This window comes from Hirundo rustica, chromosome Z (assembly GCF_015227805.2).
Source record: "Hirundo rustica isolate bHirRus1 chromosome Z, bHirRus1.pri.v3, whole genome shotgun sequence".
NCBI lineage: Eukaryota > Metazoa > Chordata > Aves > Passeriformes > Hirundinidae > Hirundo > Hirundo rustica.
In genome coordinates this window covers 6,040,165-6,062,683 of record NC_053488.1, presented here as the reverse complement: position 1 = coordinate 6,062,683, position 22,519 = coordinate 6,040,165, and the positions used below count along the sequence as shown (strand labels likewise).

The following is a 22,519-nucleotide window of genomic DNA, read 5'->3' as shown; positions in this document are numbered from 1 at the left end:
ACTCAAAGGAACCCCAACTGTCCAGCAGGACCTGCCCTCCAGCAGGGTTCTACCATGCAATGGTAGATTGAAAGCTACCCATGCCAGCAAGTTCCAAATATACAACACCACAAGTTGTCTGTCTGGAATGATGACTTTGTCCTCACAACAACCTGTTTGGGTGTTTTAGGAAAACTGCAAAAGGCAAAAAGAGGAGGCACAGAGAAGACACTGTGCTCCCATGGTGTTCTTCACCATACTCATATGGTGCAGAGGCATGCACAACTCGTTATTCTAGAGGAGGTCTCTGTACCAAAACATTAAACCCATTCAAAATATTGTGAGAAATCTTTGCTGCTTCTGGTAACACTTCCTATGGGTCAATGGAGATTGAAAACTCGGACTACAAATTTTGAAGGGGCCTTGTGACAATGAAGGAATGTGGTAGTGAGAATTTGTTTGCTTTTCTGTCTAGCTCTTAAGAGGCGGCAAACTAAGCAAAGGAGAACACAGAAAATATTTTGTTAGCATTCTGTCAAAACATTTGGTAGAGAACAGAACAAGAGTCACACTTACAGGCAGCTTCATCCACTGATAATTCACTGGCCAGAATCCCACCAATTTTACTAAAAGATGGCATCTGTATACCATATTTCTCTAGCTCTTTTCGCATGTTGCTGATTTCTTCCTCTGAGAAAAGGAAAAAGACAAAGAAAAAAGAGAAAAATAAGAAAAAGAAAAAGAAAAATTATCAGAACAAAAGCATGACAATTTCACTATGAATGACCATACCTACAAAAATGTTTCTGAAAGTGCTTCTGGCCAGGACTTCTGAGCAGTTTTCCTGCCCATTTTGAGGGACTCTAAGATATGACAAGTATTCAATGAAAACTCCCTCCCTCCTGTCCCTCTGAGACCAACAATCCTTAAAAACAGCAGCCTCCCACCTGTTTAATTTGTAACAGTGTTTGTAATGTTGTTGGAGGAGAAAGGCCATAATAGAAAATATGCACAATGTTAGCAGATTTTCAGTGTAAATAACCATCTAACATACATTAGATAAGCATCATTTTACCTGTGAAGTCTACTTTTCCCAGAAGGTCCTGGATCTGTGGAGCTAGTCCTAATTTGAAAAGATATAAACTGCAAAGAAAAAAAAAAAAAAAAAAAAAAAAAGACCTTAAAGTTTTGCATGTTGTTGAGCTGTTTGCTTTCTGTACAAAAGAAAAGCACTTTTATGAAGCTCGTCCTTTAATCCTTGACCTACGTGTACAAATACAGAATAAATTGACACTACAATTTTCATTCTACTATATTTTTAAGTCTTACAGAAAGAGAAATCCTTTATTTCCACGAAGAATCTCTAAGAGAGAGGCACTGTCACCGTTTCTCAGGTCATATGGGATGTATAAATGAGTAGAAAACCTCAGTGAAAGAAATGCAAAAGCTCGTGCTGGGACAACATCAAGATCTGAAGGCATTTTAGCACCGTTTATATCTTTGGATCCATGTTCTGGTTTGATTTGCATTAATTACATCCCTGTAATTACTAACAGAAGAACACATTAATCACTGACACCCTTCTTACTAAGGGTAGAGGAACAAGGACCTGTAAATCCATCCAACACCATCTCAAAATATTTGTGTCATTAGCTATTTAATGCTTGGAAAATGAAGAAAATTGATTTAATGTACTGTCAAAGAACTAATGCTTTTATTTCAATATAGCATGGAAAATACCTTCACTCATTCCTAGAGCTCTATGGTTGTATCTGAACGAGAACAGCTGAATACACACGTATTTATTTTCTCAGTAGCTTCCAAACACAAGGCACGTATTATTTACAAAGGACTCTATAATTTATCAGTGAAATTCAATAAACAGGTGAGCTAAGAAAGAAAGAATCAAAAAAGACAGGTTTTTAAAACAATACTTAAATAACACATTCCTCCAAAAGGATTGCTTTCCACCTCTTTTCAAACTTACCTCACCCCAACATCATTCATTGCATACCTACTTTGGGGTTTAGGAGTTTTGTTTCTAGAGAAATGGATTTCCCTTTTGTATTTTGTTGTAGAGGGGATGGGGTTTTTTTTTGGTACCAGCAAATTATGGGATGAGATTTCAAGGCAGATATTTGTTGCCCTTGTATGTGTCACCGAGACACACAAAGCAATCACACGCAGACAAGAGATTTTCGCAGAGGTTCCTCTGATCCAGCTCCCAGCTGAAAGAGCGGAGAGAAGAGACCCCTTTGTTTATTCTTTTACTTTTATACATTTGTGGGTCTAGCAGAAGATTGGCTTTTTGGGGTTTCCACCCCTCAGCCTCAGTGGCCAGACGAATTGTCAGTTACAATTGTTTTCAGGTTAGAAATATGCAAACAAAGGACAAAGAATGAAAAACAAAGGATTTGTTTATATTACTTCTGTGGGAAAGGTAGAAAAACTGCTCTAATATTCTACAGTAACTAAAAGATCTGACTCCATTTATGAAAATCAAAAGGCTAATAAAAAACTCAGAAAAACCAGGGTAACACTTGTATGTATTTAGGAGCATGTGAAATCAGCATTTATCTTCCATGCCGCCACAGCTACTCCTCTGTCCTGCCCCCATCTGGATGAACACAACAAAGGGTCTCATGCCTTTACAGGGTCTCAGAATCATGCCATTCTTATATTTCAAATCTATCTAAAATGCAAATTAGCTTTTTCAGGGGGAAAGAAGTGCATAGACTTTACAAGACTATAGTAATGAACCAGGTTACCACGGTCTGCCTTCCAGCCTCTCTGGGTAAAGAGAGATTTTCCTCTCCAAGTTTGAGACAAGGACGCAATCCTGTCTGAAATGCTGGGTGGCATACAAACAGTTATGGAAATCAGCAGCTGACTGTGCTGACTTTTTTTTGGGTCACCACAATAAAAAGATACAAAAAGAAAGAGTGTTGTGAAAAAAGATACAAAAAGACAGAGTGCTATGAACACTAAAGATTTTTTTGTTTTGTTTTGTTTGGGGTTTTTTTTGGTTTTTTTTTTTGTTTGTTTGTTTTTTTGTTCAGCACTTCCAGAAGGATGTTGAACCATGTGTGGTATTTCCTATATGCCTTTGTTTGGCTAAACTCACTAACCAGCAGATGGTGCTGAAAATGTTCTTCAAGTCTTGCAGGGAACACAAAGACACTTCTCTGAGATAATATATAATTTCATTTGAAAAGAAACAGCTCCCTGAATGCTTTTGTTGTGTAACTTGGACCTCAGAAAACACACAAAGTCAAAAGCAGGGGGGCTCATGGTTAAGAAAATTGAATTCAAGGCATTGGGAGCAAGGGAAAAAGAAAGAAGCAACAGCAGTTCCTAGGTGAAACTCCACTCAATAGAAAGCATCATCCACACAGAACTGCCTCTCATATCAGGAAGATGTTCCCAGGACTTGTTTTATGCTTAGCTCATGTATAACATGCTGTGAAAAACAGATCTGAAAATAGCATGTTTCTTCTCCTGTGGCACGCTTGTTATCCTGCTGGTTCCTAGGAAAACATCGTTTTGAAGCTGTCCAGCTTCTAGAGGGATAGTTTGTCTAGGATGTAGCAATGATCTTCTCTCAAAGATAATTTGAAAAGTAAATTTTTCAGAGTGTTGGGGGTTAGACTTGTTTCTTTTTTTTTTTTTTTTTTACTTATAGAATTTTATTTCAGGTAAGTTGTTAAAAAACTAACTACTGGGTACTCAAGGGAAAAACGAAGAGGCCAGAAGGGAAGAGAGCAGCACCTGGCTACACTTCTTTTGTCTCTGGGGGTTTTGCAGGGGAAGTTACTGCGAGTTTTGGGGCAGGTGAAGGACAGGGCTGGGGGCAGCTCCGCTCTCTCGCTCTGGACGTCGGGAAGGGCACGGTCACGCTGTTGCTTGCTGTGAGGAGAATTCACTGTCACACTGGAGCCCGGTCCTAGGGATCTACCACCCTCTGCTCGTGTGACCAGGAATTCCGAGCTCGCTTTTTCCTGCCCCGCGGGAGCCGCTGTCCCAACCCCGCCGCTTGTTGTCGCTGCTCGGGGTCTTTGCTACGCTGTAGCCCCTCACCCCCTGCCCTGCCGGGACATCCCCCCGCCGTTCCAGCTACCCCCGAGGAGCTTCCGATACATCTCATCCACCGGCCCGGGATTTGTGTTCATTCCTGCCGTTCCAGCTCGGTGCTCCTCGGTCCTGCAGGGGCAGCGGGATCAGACTGCCCCAGGGGTTTGTGAAGCAAAGCCTCTCCTCCATCCCCACCCCGTCTCGGCAGAGAAGGGTGTCACAAGGCACCTGGTTCCCTGGTTCTTCTTCCTTGTAAAGGCTGCAGTTGTTTTGTTTGCCCTGTTATACATACAACTAAAGAACTGTTATTCCTATCCCTATACCTTTGCCTGAGAGCCCCTTAACTTCAAAATTATAATAATTCGAAGGGAGGGGATTCACATTCTCCTTTCCAAGGGAGGCTCCAGATTTCCCTGGCAGACAACTCTCTTTCAAACTAAGACACAGGGAAAAAAATATATCCAAGCACTGCTGTGTATGAAGAAGAATCACTGTTGACATATTAATTTAAGCTGTTCTTAACCTCATTTAGTGCAGGAAAAAAAACCAAACTCAAATCTGCTTTCACAAAAAAGGTGCAAATAATGAAATAATGGATTCTATGCCTTTGTACTTTTCAGGTCAGGACCAGGAGTTCCAGTTCTGGTTCTACCACTAATTTCTTCCTGGCGTTTGTCCCGGTCAGTACTTTAAGTATTGATGTTTCAGCGAGAGAAAAGCAAGAGGCAATTACATTGAACAGGAATATAATAAGAAATTGTACGCTAAGTCACTCCTTCCTGGCCAGAGCAGTGTTATATTTGACAGCACAAGTCATCCCACGTGCTTGAAATGCAATGGTCTTAATTTCAGACTCGCATCACGACATATCCTAAAGCTATATTCAAACCATCAAGCTCAGAGTACCCATTCCATCTTCAGGCCTTCTAGCAGCAGCAGACCACCAAAACAATAAACAGCCAATAACCTTCACTGAAAAATGTTATTATTTCAGATCTCGAAAATACATTTCGGATGCAGCTCAGCATTCCTCTGGTGCCAATCCGCCTGGGAGCACTGCTGGCCAAGCAAAGCACCCTGTGCTTAATTCTGTTCTTTTCCAGACAGCTTTCAATGTAGCTTGCATGCCATTCAACACTGAGATTGAAGTTTGATTTGAAAGACTTCTGTGAAGGACTTCTGGCATGCATTTTAGAAAAAGGTATGGAAATAAATAAAGCTCAATCATTGTTTCTTCTGTTCTTACATCCTGTACAGGATGCAGGCACAGGGGCCTACCATCTCATGGGAAAGCATCATAAATAAAAACATTCTAGGCCTATTCCCCTTCATTGTGGCATGACACATTTGGTATAAAGTCCATTTCTAAAATAATAGCACTAAAAAAAACCCCTTCAAAAATATACTAAGTACAGAGATACAGAGTTAGAGCTTTGTGTTGATATGCATCAAAAAAAGTAACTTAAACAGGACGAACTTGGAAGTGAAAGCTGAGACTAATTCTGGTACTGCATAAATCCTGGGGCATGCCAATATGGAGAAAGGAAAATTTTTACCATAGGTCAATCCATTGTAAACCTCAGTTCAGGATAGGAATTATTGCCATTGCAATCATAAGGCAGATATTAAGAAGATATTTGATGGAGTTGTTGCTTGTGCAGGCGTTCAAATCCACAGTTAATAATGTCCTATATACATGAGGGAGCACATATTAGAAAAATTAAATGTATTCTTGCATCTCCCGCAATATGTTTGAGCTGGCCCTAACAGGGCTGGGGCTGAGTCAGCCTGAGTAAGGTTACAGCCACACTCATCCTCTTCAGGAAATCACTTCAAGCTTACACAAGTCCCGGTGTCAGAACAGACTGCACTACCAAGTTACAGGCAAGAACCACCCTCAAACAGCCCTGGTGTCACGTCACTTCCCAGTTAATTTTACACCAAATACAATAATTTCAAGGGGCAACTCTTGTCTAAGATGGCAAAAATATACTGAGCTGTCAGCTATGAACACCTGGCATGTTGAGCAAATACAGTGAACTTCAGTGGTAAGTCCTGTTTATTGGGAGGGAGTGCACATGCCAGAATGCAAGAATGGGCACATAATTTCAAGGATTAGCCCCCCAAAAAGGTTCAATAAAGCACATGTGGAATAGTTTCTGTCTGATAGCCCTGGGGCAGCTGATGTGCCTTTGAACACCATTAGAAACAGAGAAGAAAGTTTGGGGTGCAAGTTAATTACGTTCTCTGAAAGATTAGTGCCAAAAAGTATTGAAAGGGAAAGGTCTCTATATTCAGGAAATGAACCAGAAGAGCCACAGGAGGGTGGAGCTGTCTGCCAACAACACTGCCCCTCACACCAGGGACAGCACAGGGCAGATGTTTTTGTGCTAAACCCAAGAAAATACTTAAGGCAGAACATGAAAAAAAATTAATCACTACTTTCGATGGTCTAGTCAAAGCCTCTCTGACTTTTGATGCAAAGTCAAGTTGCTCAGAATTTTGAAATCCTTGAGAATGCGTCATTTTTACATAAATTACCACAGAATATAGAAATTAACTGACTCTGTTTTGGGGCAGAAAGAACGTCAGTTCATCATTATTTTCACTCTGATCAGCATGTCTGCTCCATGGTCGTACTAGTGTTTTGCTGAGTTTCTGTAAATTTGTTCGATTTCTGTTGAAGTATTTGTTTTGAAATTGTATGTGCATTTTGCAAGGAGGTGTACTACTGAGAGAGGGATGTGCATGCTAAATTCAGTAGTCCTTAAAAAAATTCAACTTCTGTCTCCAGCTTAAAACTAATGAACTTGTAAATTCTGACAGATTTTGATATACTGGTTGTCCTAAAGCCATTTCGAGACTTACACTCCTAACTTTGGCAGCTACTATAACTTTTATTCCTGTCAGCAGTTACCTTAGAGCGTGAATGCAGTATATCATCCTAGGGATGTTTTTCCTATCATAGACATCCGTAGTCTCTGGATAAAAGATCTAAAAAGCAGAGAGCACATGGTTAAAAGAAGACTTATTACTGAGCAGAAACATTTACTCTGCAGAACCGTACCTTAAATTAACAGAATTTCGGCTGTTACTTTTATACAGCTATGAGTCACATCTCTTCTGATGTTATTTTAACTTTATCAGTAGTTTTCATAAAGAGGAGCTTAATAAAGCATAAAAGCTACTTAATAAGAGGTGAAAAAAGGAAGATAAGCAGGCAGCATTTCAACGAGATTTTTAGAAAATGTCCTTTGGCAAGAGCTCAGCCAGCAGTGCTTGTCCTCTACAGACGCCCAAAACCTGGAATGCAGTTACAATTTGCAAAGCCTCATTACAAACCAAACCTATCAAGTATGGTTTAAAAATGCATAATTCTAATTTCCAGCACCCCTAACCCTGTGAATACATCATTTACAAAGGAAGATATTTAGAGAGAGGAATATGAAGCAATTTAGCCAAGAAGTCACATCATAAGTTCCAGTTCTGGTTCTACCAGTAATTTGTTCCTGGCCTTGGTCCCAGTCACTAAACACTGTTTCTCCACAAAAATATAATAAAAAGGCTTAGTTAACCGTGAGAGTTGGCAGCATGCTTCCAGCACAGGCTGGTCACTCGGGGCTGCACTGTCCCATGGTTAATAGGACTGGACTGAGTAAGTCAGGAGCACAGTGCCCTCTTCATCATTTGCTCAAAACAGCTTTGTGAAGGGGAATTAGGAAAGCTTTTGGCCATGACCATCCTCTGCGACAGAAACGCAATCTTTCAGAGGAGGGGTGGCAGGGTGGATATCAGCCAGCTGACCAGAGGGCTGAAGGACTCAACTGGAAAAAAAAAACCAAAAAAGCCTGACCTGGAAAGGGCAGGACCCCTTCCCATTACTCTGGCGTTTCTGATGGCAGTCATGAGTGCCCTTTTCTGGTTATAGCTCCTGCAGTGAGCTTGCCTACAGCAGCTGGCCATTAGTCCATTTAACCCTTCGAGCAGCTGCCTGAGTGTCCCCACTGTGCCTCAGGCAGCCCCAGGGTGGGGAACTGCTCGCCTCAGCCTGTGAGCGGCTGCCAGAAAGGCACAAACAAGCAGCGTAGGTGTTTGCACACAGCCCTTCCTTAGAGGATTTCCATCCAAAATAGACTCACTGGTGCCCAGAAACAGCAGCAGAGGGGGAAGATGACAAGCGAAGACGCGCAAGGAGGAAGGTAAATATAAGAGGTGACCCAGGAAAGCAGCTGGTGGAGGAAGGAAGAGCAGCAGCACAGTCACGTGGATGCACTGAAGGGTGCAAGAACAGTCTGGAAACAGGGTAGAGGCAGAGAAACTGGGACGTACAGTAAGAGGAAGAGGCAGCGAGAGGCACGACGTGAAGAGGTAACCTAAAGGAAGCAAATATTTAGGTTTTCTGTTTTAAGCCATACTCCTTTCAGAACCCCCCAGAGACTGCATCAGCAGTAAGTATCAAGTGTTTGAGCTAGCTCACACACTGACAGCGTCCCTGCCTCAGCCCACACACACCGGCAGCGGCAACACAGGAATGACACTCCCACTGCTTTCCACATTACCTTCTCCTCAGATTTGGTTTTTGGATTCTTCCTTCCCTGTCGACTTACTGTAAGGAACTGTTTATGCTCGAGCAGATGAAAGGGGATCTCAGCGAGCCAATAATTTGAGCCACTCTCTTTGCTAAAATTTAAAGGCTTACCTTAGGCAGACCAATGGACTCCATCGCTCTTAACCACTGCACAGTGTTGTCGGTGTGCCGAAAATGAAGGCCAGATCTCTATCGGAAACGTAAAAGATTATGGAAGTCACATTAAGCAAATTCTCTACTTATTGATCCTCCTGTGGTTTCCCAGTTTTATATCCTTGAGTTCACAGAATTTCCCCTTATCTGAACCCAGAGAGCAAAGTGTAACAGCTTCAATTCCGCTAATGAAGCATCCTAACACATCAACAGCTCCACACTGCGTTCAGCTCTTTCTTTCGTGTTACATAAGCCAGATTTGTACCCATCAGGGTGGACTGTGAATGCAGTAGAAATTTGTGCAGTCCTTCAGTATTCTTTGGGAGTAGAGGCTGGATGTCAAAGACAAGGAACCAAAACACAGAACACTGCTCAGCACTATCATGAGGAACAGATGAGGAAGTCTTGGAACTCTCCAGTTCTCCTGTCCTGACCCTCCCTGAAGTCTATGCAAGCAGCATAAGAATAAAGGGGGAAAGTATTTTTTATTTTATTTTCAATGTTATTTTTTAGGGTAAAGAGAAGAAGCAATCTCTCAAGTTTTTGGACATTTTCAAGAGAAACATTTTAATCTAACTGGAATTCCTAACCATAAAGTTTTTCTGCACCCTCTACATGTTGAGATAATGCATTCCATAGTGGGACTACTGCATATGAGTTTATATATTTCTGTATTATCGAGATTCTTGGAGCTAGCAAAAGTCTGCACAGGGAACAAGCTAAGCTCGCTTACTGGTAGCTTGGTTTTTTTGCTTGCTGTTGTTAAAGTTGATAAAATAAACACAGAGATTTAATTAAGTGAAATTCAAATATGCTTCCATACAAAATGAAGAGAGCTTGAAATAATTATCAAATTGCTTTTGACTTCTAGTCCTAATGAGAAATAACTTTATAAGCTGCAAAGCTCATGTTCTCCTTGGAGCCAGAAGTGTAATTTGTGCGGCTTTAAAAACTTGAAGCGAGACCAAAACATATTTTCTAAGGGTAGAATAATTCTAATTTATCATAGGCTTCTTACAGCTGTGCATCTTGCATCTAGTCCTTAGAGCCTTAAAAGAAAGATACAGAAAGCCAACCAGCTATGCTTGGGAATCTTGTAAGAGCTAGAAGACAAATATTACTGTGTTTTGTCATCCTGGTGAGAGAACTGAGAAAGTTATTACCTTGTAGCGTGCCTGCTCCACATCATAGATCTTTTTGTCTGACACCACATTAGGTGCAAAGAATTTTGCAAGCTTGGCAAGGTAAACACCATTTCTTAAGCCTTCTTCCAGTTCCGTAGTTGGGGGAAGCTCTTCATCCAAGCAGACCTCCATCCATCTACAGAGACATTTGAGAAACATTAGAGATTTTGCCTACAACTATCATACTTTACATGTCACCAGCACAATGGAATTATAACCGAGAAGGACAAAGGCTAAGGAGAAAATTCTCATATTCGTTCACATGGCATAGCAAAATGTTTAGAGGGTCATATCTGTGATTGCAACCCATCAATAAGCAAACAGCATGCTTTGAAGTATTCACACCCCAAGGGGCCTAACTCAAATCTTTTGAGCAGTACTAGGCTTTTGAATAAACAGTAATTTAAGCTGAAAACTAGAAGAAAACTGATGTAATTCCTGATGTTTGCATTAAATAAAACCTCTGCGATTTCTAGGCCAGTGCTGAACCTCATGAGCATCAAGGGTTGTGCTCTGGGTCAGATGGGTTCCTGTAGCCAATGTGCTGTGCAGCAGAACCTCACAGCAACACCCAGCTCCTGCGGGTTATCCTCCTCCTGCATGGGAGCTCTCCTCTCTCACCCATGAAAGGCAGTACTGGGGCCTTGTGGAAAAGCCCAAGGTAATTTACACATTTGAGAACTGCCTGGCAGTAAGTAGGTTGAAGCAAGGCTCGTTGTTAGTGACAAGTGACTAAATCCTGCAAGGCGCTAAACCAGTTATGCATTTGAGACTTAAGACGTGATAGATATGGTACCACACAGAAAACTCAATGTATTAATTGAATGCATAACCAGTTCAGAAGGCAAATAACAGACATGAAACCATGTTATCCAGTATGCTTATACTGAGTAGCCAAGAGAAATTGCTTCCAAGAAAGATTAGTGTCTCAATCACTGGTCCAGAAGTTCCTTACATTGGTGGTCTAAGTGTTTTGGCCCTGTGATATTATTCTTCTTTCCAGCAGCTAAATCATATTACAAGAGCTTTAAATCTGCTCAGTTCTTCACCGTAGTTTTTCGTTGTTGTTGTTTGTTTGATTAGTCAAATGCTTGTGCTTTTAGGACATTAATATCAATACAAATAAGAAAGTTGAAGGGCAAGAATAAAGTTGAAGACATTAGTTCACTTTGCTTACTGTAACTAAGGCAGTGTCAGTGTAAGTGAGACAGCATTACAAATCTAACATCACCTCCATAGGGGTGACTTCAGAAACCAGAAATCTTGGATCCAGGTTGAAAGTGAGCCAGTTTTCACTCCACCATGTAGAAGAAGAAAGCTCACTACATAACTTTGTTTCACATCAAAACTCTAGACTAATGTTCTACTCCATTCCACTTTTGGATTTGTTACAGGACTTACAAAAGTTGTTTCACTGAAGTGCAGACTACTCAAATAGCTCTCTGGGAAACCAACACCCATAAATCCAACACAGTATCACACAAAACTGCACTGAGCGAGTGTCGTTAGGAGAACTGTATTCTGCAGTATAAAAGCTGCTTTAGTGAGGAGAATATTATTCCTGATGAGTTTCCCAGCTTTATCCTGCAGTGCATGTTAGCGTGTTACGGGTCCATGCCAGGAGTCCCAAAATGGCATTTTATAAACTGCATAAATTTGTACACCAAGGCATCACAGTTGGCTTCTCCAAAAAAAGACAAGGAAGAATATACAAATAAAGTGTACTTCTAGGCAAATATGTTTTTTACCTGAGCCAGTTAGCTTTTTCTATAGAACTTATTTTCTAGAATGTGTCTTCCAGAAAAAGAGCTGTACACGTAAGCATCAGGAGCTTGCTGAACCACAGTGGGTATTCACCATGAGCCACAGCTGACTCTGCTGTTCAATGGGCCATCTCCAGAGATATGAACTGTGTGCCCAGAGCAGCATTTTGTACTGTGCACCGGATTCTTCGCAATTCTAATTCCCAGTTGTCTCGTTGAAGTGTTTTCCTAACACCTTAAGTCCAGGCACCTATATAGTATTGCACTGGAACTATTTTTGAAGAAGATACACACATGTGCCCATTTGAAATTTCTTCCTTCCAGTGCAAAAATTTACTACTTACACATAAAACTGGGTAATTCCTTGAGCTCTAAATAAGACGCTAATCCAAAGTGAAAGCTACCCCTCAGCTTTTCAAAGTTCTTGTAATTCAACAACAGTAAAATTTTGTTGGGGTGTGGTGGTTTTTGTTTGTTTGTTTTTTGGTTTTTTTTTTCACCCCCCTAGTTAGGGAGGTTATGTGTCTAATGGGTAAATGTTCCTGAGGAGCAAACAGGAAACAGTATGAGGATGAAAAGAAACCAGAAAGAAGAAAAAAGGTAATGTGGAACATAACTGTCAAACCAATAAGTCCAGATAAATGTACAAGGGAATAAATATATTTTGAGAAGGAGAATGCTAGTAACTCAGTGGAAAAAAAGAGGGGAAAAACTAGAGAGAACTGAGTGCAGCAGACCCAAAAGATGCAAAGTTTCTTTCCATTTATAGCCAGAAATCTTTATTAGGGGTCTGCAACAGGGCAACTAACAGCATTTGGTAATCAGTGTCCCAAGACTGAGAACACAGCTACTGCTGTATTACACATAAGATACATTTTACCAATGTCTGGAAGTTGCAGAACTTAGCTACAACAAGATCTACTGTGAAAGGATTTACTGCACTCTGTACATGTTTAATCAGAGGAAGGAAAAACCTCGGGATTTTTAGTTAAATCCCGCTAGTATACAAACAACTTTGTAACTTAGTTATGCAAACAGCTGGAAGGTGCTATAAGTATTCTGCAGAGCCTTCTCCTCTCCAGGCTGAACAACGCCAACTCTCCCAGCCTGTCCCCACAGAAGAGGTGCTCCAGCCCCCTGATCAATTTTGCAACCCTCCTCTGGAGCCTGCCGAACTAAATCACATCTTCCCTGTGCTGGGGGCCCAGAGCTGATGCAGCTCTGCAGGTGGGGTCTCAGCAGAGCAGAGCAGAGGGGCAGAATCCCCTCCCTGGCCCTGCTGCCCACACTGCACTGGATGCAGCCCAGGACACGTTTGGCGCTCTGGGCTGGGAGTGCCCATGGCTGGGTCATGGTGAGCTTCCTGTCAACCAGAACTTTTCTCCCCAACGCTTCTTGCAATTACAGAAGTTTTGTTCCCTTTACACCAATTCGGTTAAAAGGCAATTGCGGTTTTAAACAGAAAGAGCCATTACTTCCAGCCTTGTGAGGTTCTGCTTTTGAAGACACAGTTTGGTGGGCTTATGAAGGTTTTTATATGACATGGTACAGACAGCAGCAGCAGACAGGACTGAGAAGACCAGAAATGCTTCTACTTTTGTTTCGTTAAGTGAAACAGGGAATATCCACATGACAGTAAGGATTTATAGATACCTTTGGAGCAATTTATTTTGCTTCAAGGCTAAAGAAGCAGCATTGTTTTTGGCTCATCCGCTGTTTTCCTGAGCACACAGAACTGCAGCATCAGCATCACCTTTAAGTCTGTTGCAGAAACTGTTGCCCAAAAAAGTAGTTAAGGGGTCTACGTGATGAGGGGTCTATAGCTCAGTATTAGACCATATGTTTTCCTTCAGTATGAAGCTTGTAGAGTAAGGTTATTGTAGCTATCAAATGTGCACATGCATTTCTACCATCCTTTTTTAACAATATAATCCCACAAACTGTACTTTTAACAACCTTAACTTACTGACTGAGGTAGGCCATGAAAAATTGACACAATGGTGAACATTCTGGTTTATTTGGTCACTCATTTAAGCTAAACCCAAACCCCCCTCCATGGTGGAGGGACAAAAGCCTCAGGAAGCAGAGTGAAGCATACAGCATCACTGAAGTTCTGGGTAGTACCATCTAAAATTAACAATCATCCCAACAGTCCTACAGAGGTACCCATGCCAGTTCTAATCTTACTGTTTGGATAAAACATGCATAAGCAGGTATTTTCCTAAAGATAGATACTTGGGAATGCTTAAGGACAGCCCACTTTGATTTTCATAACACTGCAGTACTTGCCAAGACAGAAACAAAGGATTTGCCTTAGACAAAAAAGCAAACCTAGACCTGATCAATGAAAATATATCTCCAAAACTTCAGTTCCAATACACACTATGAGAGAGTCAGCCTGGAGTGAGTACTGAGGTACAATTCCCTTTTGCTTTGCTCAGTTCTGTTTTAACTCTTGACAAACCACGGCAGAGCTGTTCAGCGGTGAATTTCTGGCAAGATAACAATGATGACTTCTGTGCCAGACTGAGGAGCAGCAAACAACACGCCACTCGCCAGGAGATCCATTTTCCACATTTCACCATGTACTGGAACAGATTGCCCAGAGAGGTTGTGGAGTCTCCCTCACAGGAGATATTCAAGAGCTGTCTGGACTCCATACTGTGCAATGTGCCCTGGGATGACCCTGAATGATCAGGAAAGTTGGACCAGATGATTGACTGTGGTCCCTCCCAACTTTAACCATTCTGTCATTCTGTGAAAACAGCGGCAGTAAAATTGGCTCAGAGTGCATTTTAAAAGCAAAAACCCCTGCTGAATCTCATTCAAGGCAAGGTCGAAGGAACTGGAAGCAACAGGGCTGCACTACGAACTCAACCAGTTTTGAAGTTGTCATTGGCGTCTGTGTGGTCAGCAAAGCACACACACACAGAGGGCAGGAGACTGGAAATGCTGGAGTCAATGTTCAGCAGAGAAAAGAGGAAACGTTGTGCAACCCACCCAAAGCCCATCACATTCAGCACACAATTGTGCAGTAAAATTTATACTTTTGCTGCCTTGCCCTTTCAGATTTATGCTGCAAGATGTAGATCCAAGGGCACCAGGTCTGTACCCCGTGGGAAGCAGACCTTCAAAGAATGGAACTCCAGAGCCAAAGCTCAGAACCCTGCATGCTGCTGTGGAAAAATCGTAGTAAAGACAAGATAAAACTAAGATACCACTCTCTTATTACACTCCTTGGTCACAGCCACAGCCTTTCCATCTAGTTCAGCGAAGTTAAACAGACTGCTGACCCAGCGAGTACAATGTGGCAAACTTATTCCAAAGGAAAAGATCTTTTTGTTAGAAAATACCAGTAACCACAATGAGACCCAAAGCAGAATGTTAGACTCTAGCTTTAAATGTCGGAGAAGAGGTAGAAGTGTTTTAAGTCAAAACTTTTACTCGGAGATATTCAGAAATATACAACTGTCTGAAGCATGTGAACTCATAATTTAGAATTCCACACTATTAGGTTTCTGGCTTCTGAATCTATAGATTTATTAAGAAATCTCAGCTCTTAAATTTTCATTTGTTTTTTAAAAAAAAATAATTTTCTTCTAGCTGCCAACATTCCCTTAAATACTGTTTTATAAAAGGAGGATGACAGCAGCCAAAGCAACCTAGGTGTGTTCCTTGGCTGAGCAGTGGGGTGGTGGTAATGTTGATTTGTTTACAAGGAAAACCTGTATGTTAACTTTGGAATTTGTTCTCATTATACTGCAAGTTTTAGTATGATACATCTCCTAAAACAGAAAACTTAGGGAAAGGTTATTTCACAAAGAACCACAGGCTATTTCCAGAGGAAAAGCAAGCAAAGCTTCCAGCCATTCCATGAAAATAGATACATAAGATCTGAATACCATCACAGCAAAAACTATCAGTTGCATTAAAAAAAGTGGGTGACTTTGGAGGCTTGACATTCATGCTGTGGAGAGTAGGACAGGTAGCTGAAAAAATTACTTTCTTCACACCCCTTTTCAGCCCCAAATCTTTCTTGCAGATGGGAGAAAGATGATGACTTCTCTTAGGTCAAGTCAGAGCTACTGATGCCAACTTATGCCTGAAGCCAGACACCATGGAAACATCACCTCCTAAATTTGAGGATCTAAATTCATACTCCAGAGAGTGTCCACTGCATCTAAAGCTTTACCCATCCTGAGAACTTGCCTGAAAGAAATCAGATTTTGTGATTGTGGGTCACCACAGCAGCAGGGTGAAGGAAGGTGTGATGTAGGTCACCCCAGTCACCAGTTCTCTCATGTTACATACAAGAGGTAATATGAAGGCAACAACATGGAATTCACCATGAATCACTTGGTTACACCAGGTCTCAGAACTTCAGCACATAAAGAAAATGTCAAACGCCTTAGTAAGAAATTTTGGATAAACTTGCAGTTGCCAATTTTTTTACACTTCTGTAAGTTGGATCAAATTCAAAGCTGCGTGTCTTTGAGTCTCCAGCTAGTGTTAGATTTAACAGCATCTCAACGTTCTACCATCATGATTTCACCAGGGAGGATACTGACTTTCAGCAAGAGCTGCACTGAAAACTGTGAGACATCCGTGTGTAGGTTCTTAGTGTATAAATGTGAAAACAATACAGACCTCACTGCACATTTCTGCTTTTAGCTGAGCTATGCATGCCAGCGTGAGGTTTGTTGCGACGTTCATTTCCCTGATCAAAGCCCTCCTGATGCATTTCATATTCCATTCAGATAAGCAGAAGCTAGGAGCAGTGACGCCTTGCCTGACCTGCACAGCACCCTAAACTAGCGATAAATCATGTCAGCAACATTTTTCCACACCAGATTTCTGCTGCCATGACAACAGTGCCATATTTACAAAATAATCTTGAAGGTGTTATAAAACTCTGGTGCACAAGATGGCAGCACAGATACTGTGCGCTGGTTTAATCTGATTCCAGCCGCCCTTTATGTGGGTTAATCAGTGATTAAAGTCCACAAGGCAAGGTGCTGCTCAGGAAGCTGGCTCTGGAGCCCTGACACGGCCCCACTGCCACTGTAGGCTGCGCCCAGCAGCAGCAGAGTCCTGTTTACTCAGCAATCTTTTGGTGGAGAAAAGACGTGGAGACTCTCCACCAACACCACAGCTGACAACAGCAATACACTGTGTGTGTGTCCCAGGAGAGTCCTTAACCTCAGAATCCAGAAAGGTTTCGTTCTTCTGCCTCGTCTCCTTGCAGAGACGTTAAGATTTAGCACTGGGTATCAACCACAAAACTCCAGGACTGCCGTTCGAGATAATGGTGCTCGAGTGGGGGGCCAGCAAAGCCCAGGCTGATGGCCGCGGAGATTCCTCATCTTTTCCCCCAGCTCTTGGCCTGGCTTCAAGCAGCCACGGTCTGGAGAAGAAAGCTGAAGAGGCAGTAGGAAGAGCAGTGCCAGGAAGAGAGCTCACCATGGTGGTGGAGAATGATTAACCACAGCAAATATGTGTCCTTAAGAAACCTCACTTAATTCTTCTAAGCAGAAACAACAGTACTCAACAGGTTACCTGAGCAAATGAGGTGGAATTATTAAGTCTGTGTTCAAAGGTCTCAGGAGAGGAAAATTATCTGCTGGTCATATGGTCTGAAGTAGCCCTTTCTTTATGTGAAGAACTGGATTTTCATTTGAATGAGAAGGGGAAATAAAGGATGGAACAGAATAGCACTAAAAATCTTGCAAAACCTGTGCAACTAAGTTAACGCAACTCAGATTGACATGCATCACCCAGTTGCAGTGTCTAGACCAGTTTTAATAGCCTTCTCTTCCAACAGGCAGCAGAGACACAACTGCAGAAACACAAGTATTTCCTGTGTTAGTCTGGCAGTGGTGGCTCAGTGGCTCCCTGGAAAGCATAATTTCAGACAGATGACAGACTCAAATCACTAATGCGATTTTTAGGTAGTGCAGACAGAAGCTCTATAACAAGTACCGCATCCAAACATACAAAGGGTCTCCCTATAAATAAAACAGTGCTTTTCTCTGAAAAGAAGATGAGTTTGGTATATAATTTAACCTAAACGTAGTTTTTCACAAATCTGTATAGGCACTGATTTGACAAGCAGGAGCAGACACAGCAATAAAAGCATTTATATACAGCATTTGTACATGTGGAAATGTTGCAAAACAAGTTATTCCCCCAAACACACAGTTTGCTTAAGGAAAACACTGCAGACTGCAATTTAGACTTTCACATTATACTGTCTTGCTACAGGCTACAGAAGTTTGCTTTGCTCTATTATGTCTTCTATAGCTACAGTATAGTAATGCAGTTTAGGGCACCCTCTTAAAACAGCATATGGTATTTTAGACTTAGCAATTTAAAAGGTTCTGGCCTGGAATAATCTCATAGTCTTCCAAGCAATCCACTTCAGAAGAAAATGTATGCCCCTGGCAAGCCTCAGAAATGGGGCAGTAAAATAACCTACTGGGTCCTGGAGATAATAATCTTCACACCTCCTTCACACAATAGTCCCACTAATCTTAAATCACAATCTTTACCCAGAGCCCACACCCTGCCATGGCAGTAATTCCTATCCAAATCCATAGAAAATAGAGCTATAGTCTCTATCAAGTGACCTATTCAACAGTCATTTTGATGAAGTTTCTACTGAAACTAAATCACAGCTTTCCATTAGGGAACATGCCTCGCCTTAGATAAGCCTCTCCCAAAATCCACTGCATCATCAGATGGGCTGTTTTTACCAGCTGTCAAACTAGCCACATGTGGAAGAATATCTAAAAACACCATCAAAGCAATGCAGGAATTTTTACATCAAGATCTGGTATTATATGTGTTTGCCCCTTACCACTGAGAAGTGCCTTCCATGCAAGCATTAGTCCTCAGCATTCCAGAGGGATGTGCTATTACCTTTCTTTGCAGCTGAGAGGACAGCACCACAGTGCCTACAATCATCACACCTTTCTAGGAAAGAAAAGCCACCCAGGAAAGTACCTCCAGTGTAGGTTCAAACACAGAAGCTCTTACAAGTGTTAAAGTGTTAAAGTCAAGGCTGTGATTCAAGACCAACAACAGAAGGAGACAGCTCTGCCTGCAGACCTCAATATTGACAACTAACACAGCTGGATCAGCAGAAACCCTCAGAGGAGCTGCAGACTAAATATTGCATTGAGGCCACAGAGAGGACCTGTGGCAGAGGAGGAGCCCAAACTTGAGCATGGAAGGATGCAGAGTACTGTTCTGACTCCTTGAACAGTTCGAGCCCACTGGATCAGATGTGGACATTTATATTTTCCTGTCTAATATCTGACAAAGGTTCATTTTGTGAAAGCAACTAGCAACAAGGCTTCAGGTACTATAAAATAACCCAGGACATACATCTACTGGACAGGCAGCTGGAGATTTTAAAGAAAGGTGCAGGACAGCAGCCAAATCAGAATTAAAAGCCACGCATGAGAGAACAAGATGTTAAAGTAGTGAAAAGACTGAAAGAGCCAGCTTGTGAAAGGCTGAACTGTTGTTCAAAGCATTTAGTGTTATGTAAACTCTACAAAACTGCAACAAGGAGTTCAAACTTGGTCCCATGTCAAAAAGAAACTCAAGACTGAGGAATAAAGTTAAAACCGAGGCATTTAGGTGACATATAGCATGCACAGCATACACAGTTACCTTTTCCTGTTTACTTCTTCCCATGATTATGTAAGAAATGCTCTCCTCCACTTTCCATGGCTGGAGAGACAGTAGTCCCCTACCTATTTAGTAACAATCTATAAAATTCTGAGGAGCACATACACACAAATCAAGTCTGGTATTGATAAGGAAAATGCAGGCAGCAGTATAAGAGCATTTGATAATCCGCAAAGAAATGAAAAGTGAAGAAATGAATGGTATGACTTTACACTGGTGAAGAAAATCTCTATAAGAGAAAACAGGAAAAATATTCATGAGTGTCCTGCAGCCTCATCATCAGAATATGAGCTAATAACTGCTGAACAAAGCTTTGGATCATCCAGGACAGTATCTTTTTTGCCAGTTTCAAAACTACATAGTGTTTTGTTCACAGACCTGAGGTAGAAAGTTAGTACTGTTTTACACTAAGGGTCATAACCAGAATTTCTATATGATATGTAAACATCTTCTTGGTGAAGAACTGGCTGTAATTTTCCCAGTGTAAATTGGGGTTTTTCTTGAGAACATATATAACTACATGCTACATAAAATAGCAATTGGCGTCTCAAACACATCTTCGTAAATAGCACTTGAGATATAGCAATAAAACCATTCTTTAAGAAAATGGACTGGAGAAATTAAGTGGTATAACAAGGTTTTAGCTGCAAAACTCTAAAATAGTCACTTGGAATGAGGAATGTACTAAGGAATTATATTAATGCATTAAGGTAGCAATAGGACAGTGTGGAAGCTAAACTGTAGTTCAAAGGCTATGCTACGCTAGGAAGAAAAAAACGTCGATTGTAATCAGCATGGTGAAAATTTAACAGTGCAGTTAATCATGTCATGCAACAAATACCCAGTGTCTGGTGACAGTACTTCAGTTTAAGGGTTTTGAGATCACCATCCCCAACATCCGTGAACACAGGACAGTCTCTTCTCCAAGAGCAAACAGTGATATACCCCTATCAGAGCACTCACTAAGTGATGAGAATCTACCATCTATGCCCTAGTATTCAAGTTACTCAGAACAGTAAGAGAGGGACAAGAAACACTTAATTAGCTAAAAGCCTTCCAGTTACCAGACAAGACATGAAGGACTGGCAAAAGCAGGCTGCTGGGACACCATTGGGTTCAAAGGCCACAAACATGTCAATGGTGTATCAAGTCTGCCTTACGGAATCTAGAACCAGTTGGGGACACCCTTCCCTTGCCACCACCTTGACTCCAAGTACCAGAATATAAAATGTTCTCTTCTAGCCTGTCAAAAAGCAAAAGCAAAAAAAAAAAAAAAAAAAAAAAAAAAAAAAAAAAAAAAAGTACTTCAGTGTTTTGTTTTGAATGGCTAAATCATCTATCAGCACCTAAATTGTTGGCTGGCTCCCATCCCCAGGCAGCCCTCACTGTCTGGCTAGCTGACCCAGAAACACAAGAACCACATGTCTGTGGCTGACCCAGGCTCCAATGTCCTGTAACACCATTCCCACTGCAGCTGCCACTCAGGAAAGCCAGTGAATGCCCCTGGATATTCAGTGTCATCGTGTCAACCAGCAGCAGAAAAGCAAAGAGGCAGGCAATTCCTTGCCAGGGGCAGCCCAAGCCAAGTGGAGCACACAGCAGCTACACAACCCCAGCCAGAACGCTATCACCACTACTGGTCACATTGTTTAAGCACAAGATGCCACACGCGAGAAAAGTCTTCTTAAACTCTATTTTGGATGTTTGAGAACTACTTAGGAGAAACCACAGCGTTTTATGCAGAGTGGCAAATGTAAAACAAAGTTCTTCTTTGTATTCTTGTTCACGCACAAAGAGGAAATAAAGATGCAAGAATTTTAAAATCCGAGGGAAAAACTGACAAGTTTTAGACACTATTTCAAACCATTTGTGGAGCTTATGTACTATATCTCTGTTCCTAGTGTGGTTTCAGCAGGCTCTAACCCTCTAGCAAACTGTTAGCTGCACAAAGGTTTGCTCATCTATTTCTCTAGAAATAATTTCTGGAAAATAAAAACTGCTGCACAGAAGCTCAATAGAGACTTTTTCAACCAACACAGTGCCCTGTTTGGAAATGCTCCTGTGCCACCTCCAGCAGCTTTCAGGCACAGAAATTAACTTTAAAACCTGTCTTAGAAAATGGAAGTAGTGCCAGTCAGTTTTATTTTGAAATCAAAGTGAAACACAGGGCAGACACGCAGGCATCTTTATCAGCCCTCTTTCATAAGGAAACTAATTTTCAGGCTGGTATAGCTCACTTTATTAATGTCACAGAAAGACAAGAAGAAAGAAGAAACACCAAAATGTTTTACAGGAGCACTTTCCTACAGAACCTTTTCTTCATAAGCAGCAGTAATCTCAGGGCCTCTAATCTGCAGTGAGCTAGCAATTTAACACAGACAAAAAACCCCCTGTACCTGTGAACTTGAACCAAAAGATATTTTAAGTCAATTTACCTTGCTGCCAAGCCTATTAATGACCTAGTTACTTTGATCAAGTTAATCAGCAAACCATCACAACCTGTTAACCCTCAACCCTCCAGCGAGACCCAAGCGACTTAGGTTGCTATTTTGACCTGTGAATTTACTCCCTTTCTTCCTCTGCCCCTTCCTCTACACTTTGTGCCAGTCAAACACAGCACCTGCACAGTGCTGTTCATGCACTCGAGGAAGATCCTGCTTCACCACAAAAGCTGGATCCCCCCTTTCCCCTGTTAATTGACAGAGCCTGTTTCTGTGTGCTTTGAGCAGGGCTCAGGGCTGGGATGAAGGCTCACGTGAGAGGGCGGTGATGCTGCTGGCTCTCATGGCAATCTCCCCTGCAGCATCAATCAGCCACGAGTGACAAGCAAGGCAGCAGTGCAGGGTGTGAGGACACCAGCCATATGCCAGGGGAGAGGAAGAGAAATGGAACTGTCACCATGCCAAACAGATCCTGCCAACAAGAGAAATGGACAGGAAGCGCCAACCACAGCAGAAGCTAGATAAGGGAAACCCACAGGATGAACACCAGGACAGACAGATCTACAGTAGGAAAGGAAAGGCCTGGTAGACAATGATGACTGAGGCTTTAAAGGAGTGTGGAGGGCTCTGTACCTTGGCCCAGGT

At 41.8% G+C, this 22,519-nt stretch overlaps 1 protein-coding gene across 7 annotated transcripts in view; it reads right to left on the bottom strand.

Annotated features, from left to right (window-relative positions):
* IQGAP2 (IQ motif containing GTPase activating protein 2) overlaps positions 1-22,519 on the bottom strand; it is a 126,950-nt gene that overhangs the window by 51,442 nt on the left and 52,989 nt on the right. For all 7 annotated transcript variants that reach the window (XM_040089651.1, XM_040089652.2, XM_040089655.2 and 4 more), the window contains exons 3-7: positions 9,955-10,111; positions 8,750-8,827; positions 6,968-7,044; positions 1,055-1,122; positions 556-669 (exon numbers count right to left, since the gene is read on the bottom strand). In XM_040089651.1, coding sequence (XP_039945585.1) covers positions 556-669; positions 1,055-1,122; positions 6,968-7,044; positions 8,750-8,827; positions 9,955-10,111 — 494 coding nt within the window. The remainder of the gene's footprint in view (positions 1-555; positions 670-1,054; positions 1,123-6,967; positions 7,045-8,749; positions 8,828-9,954; positions 10,112-22,519) is intronic.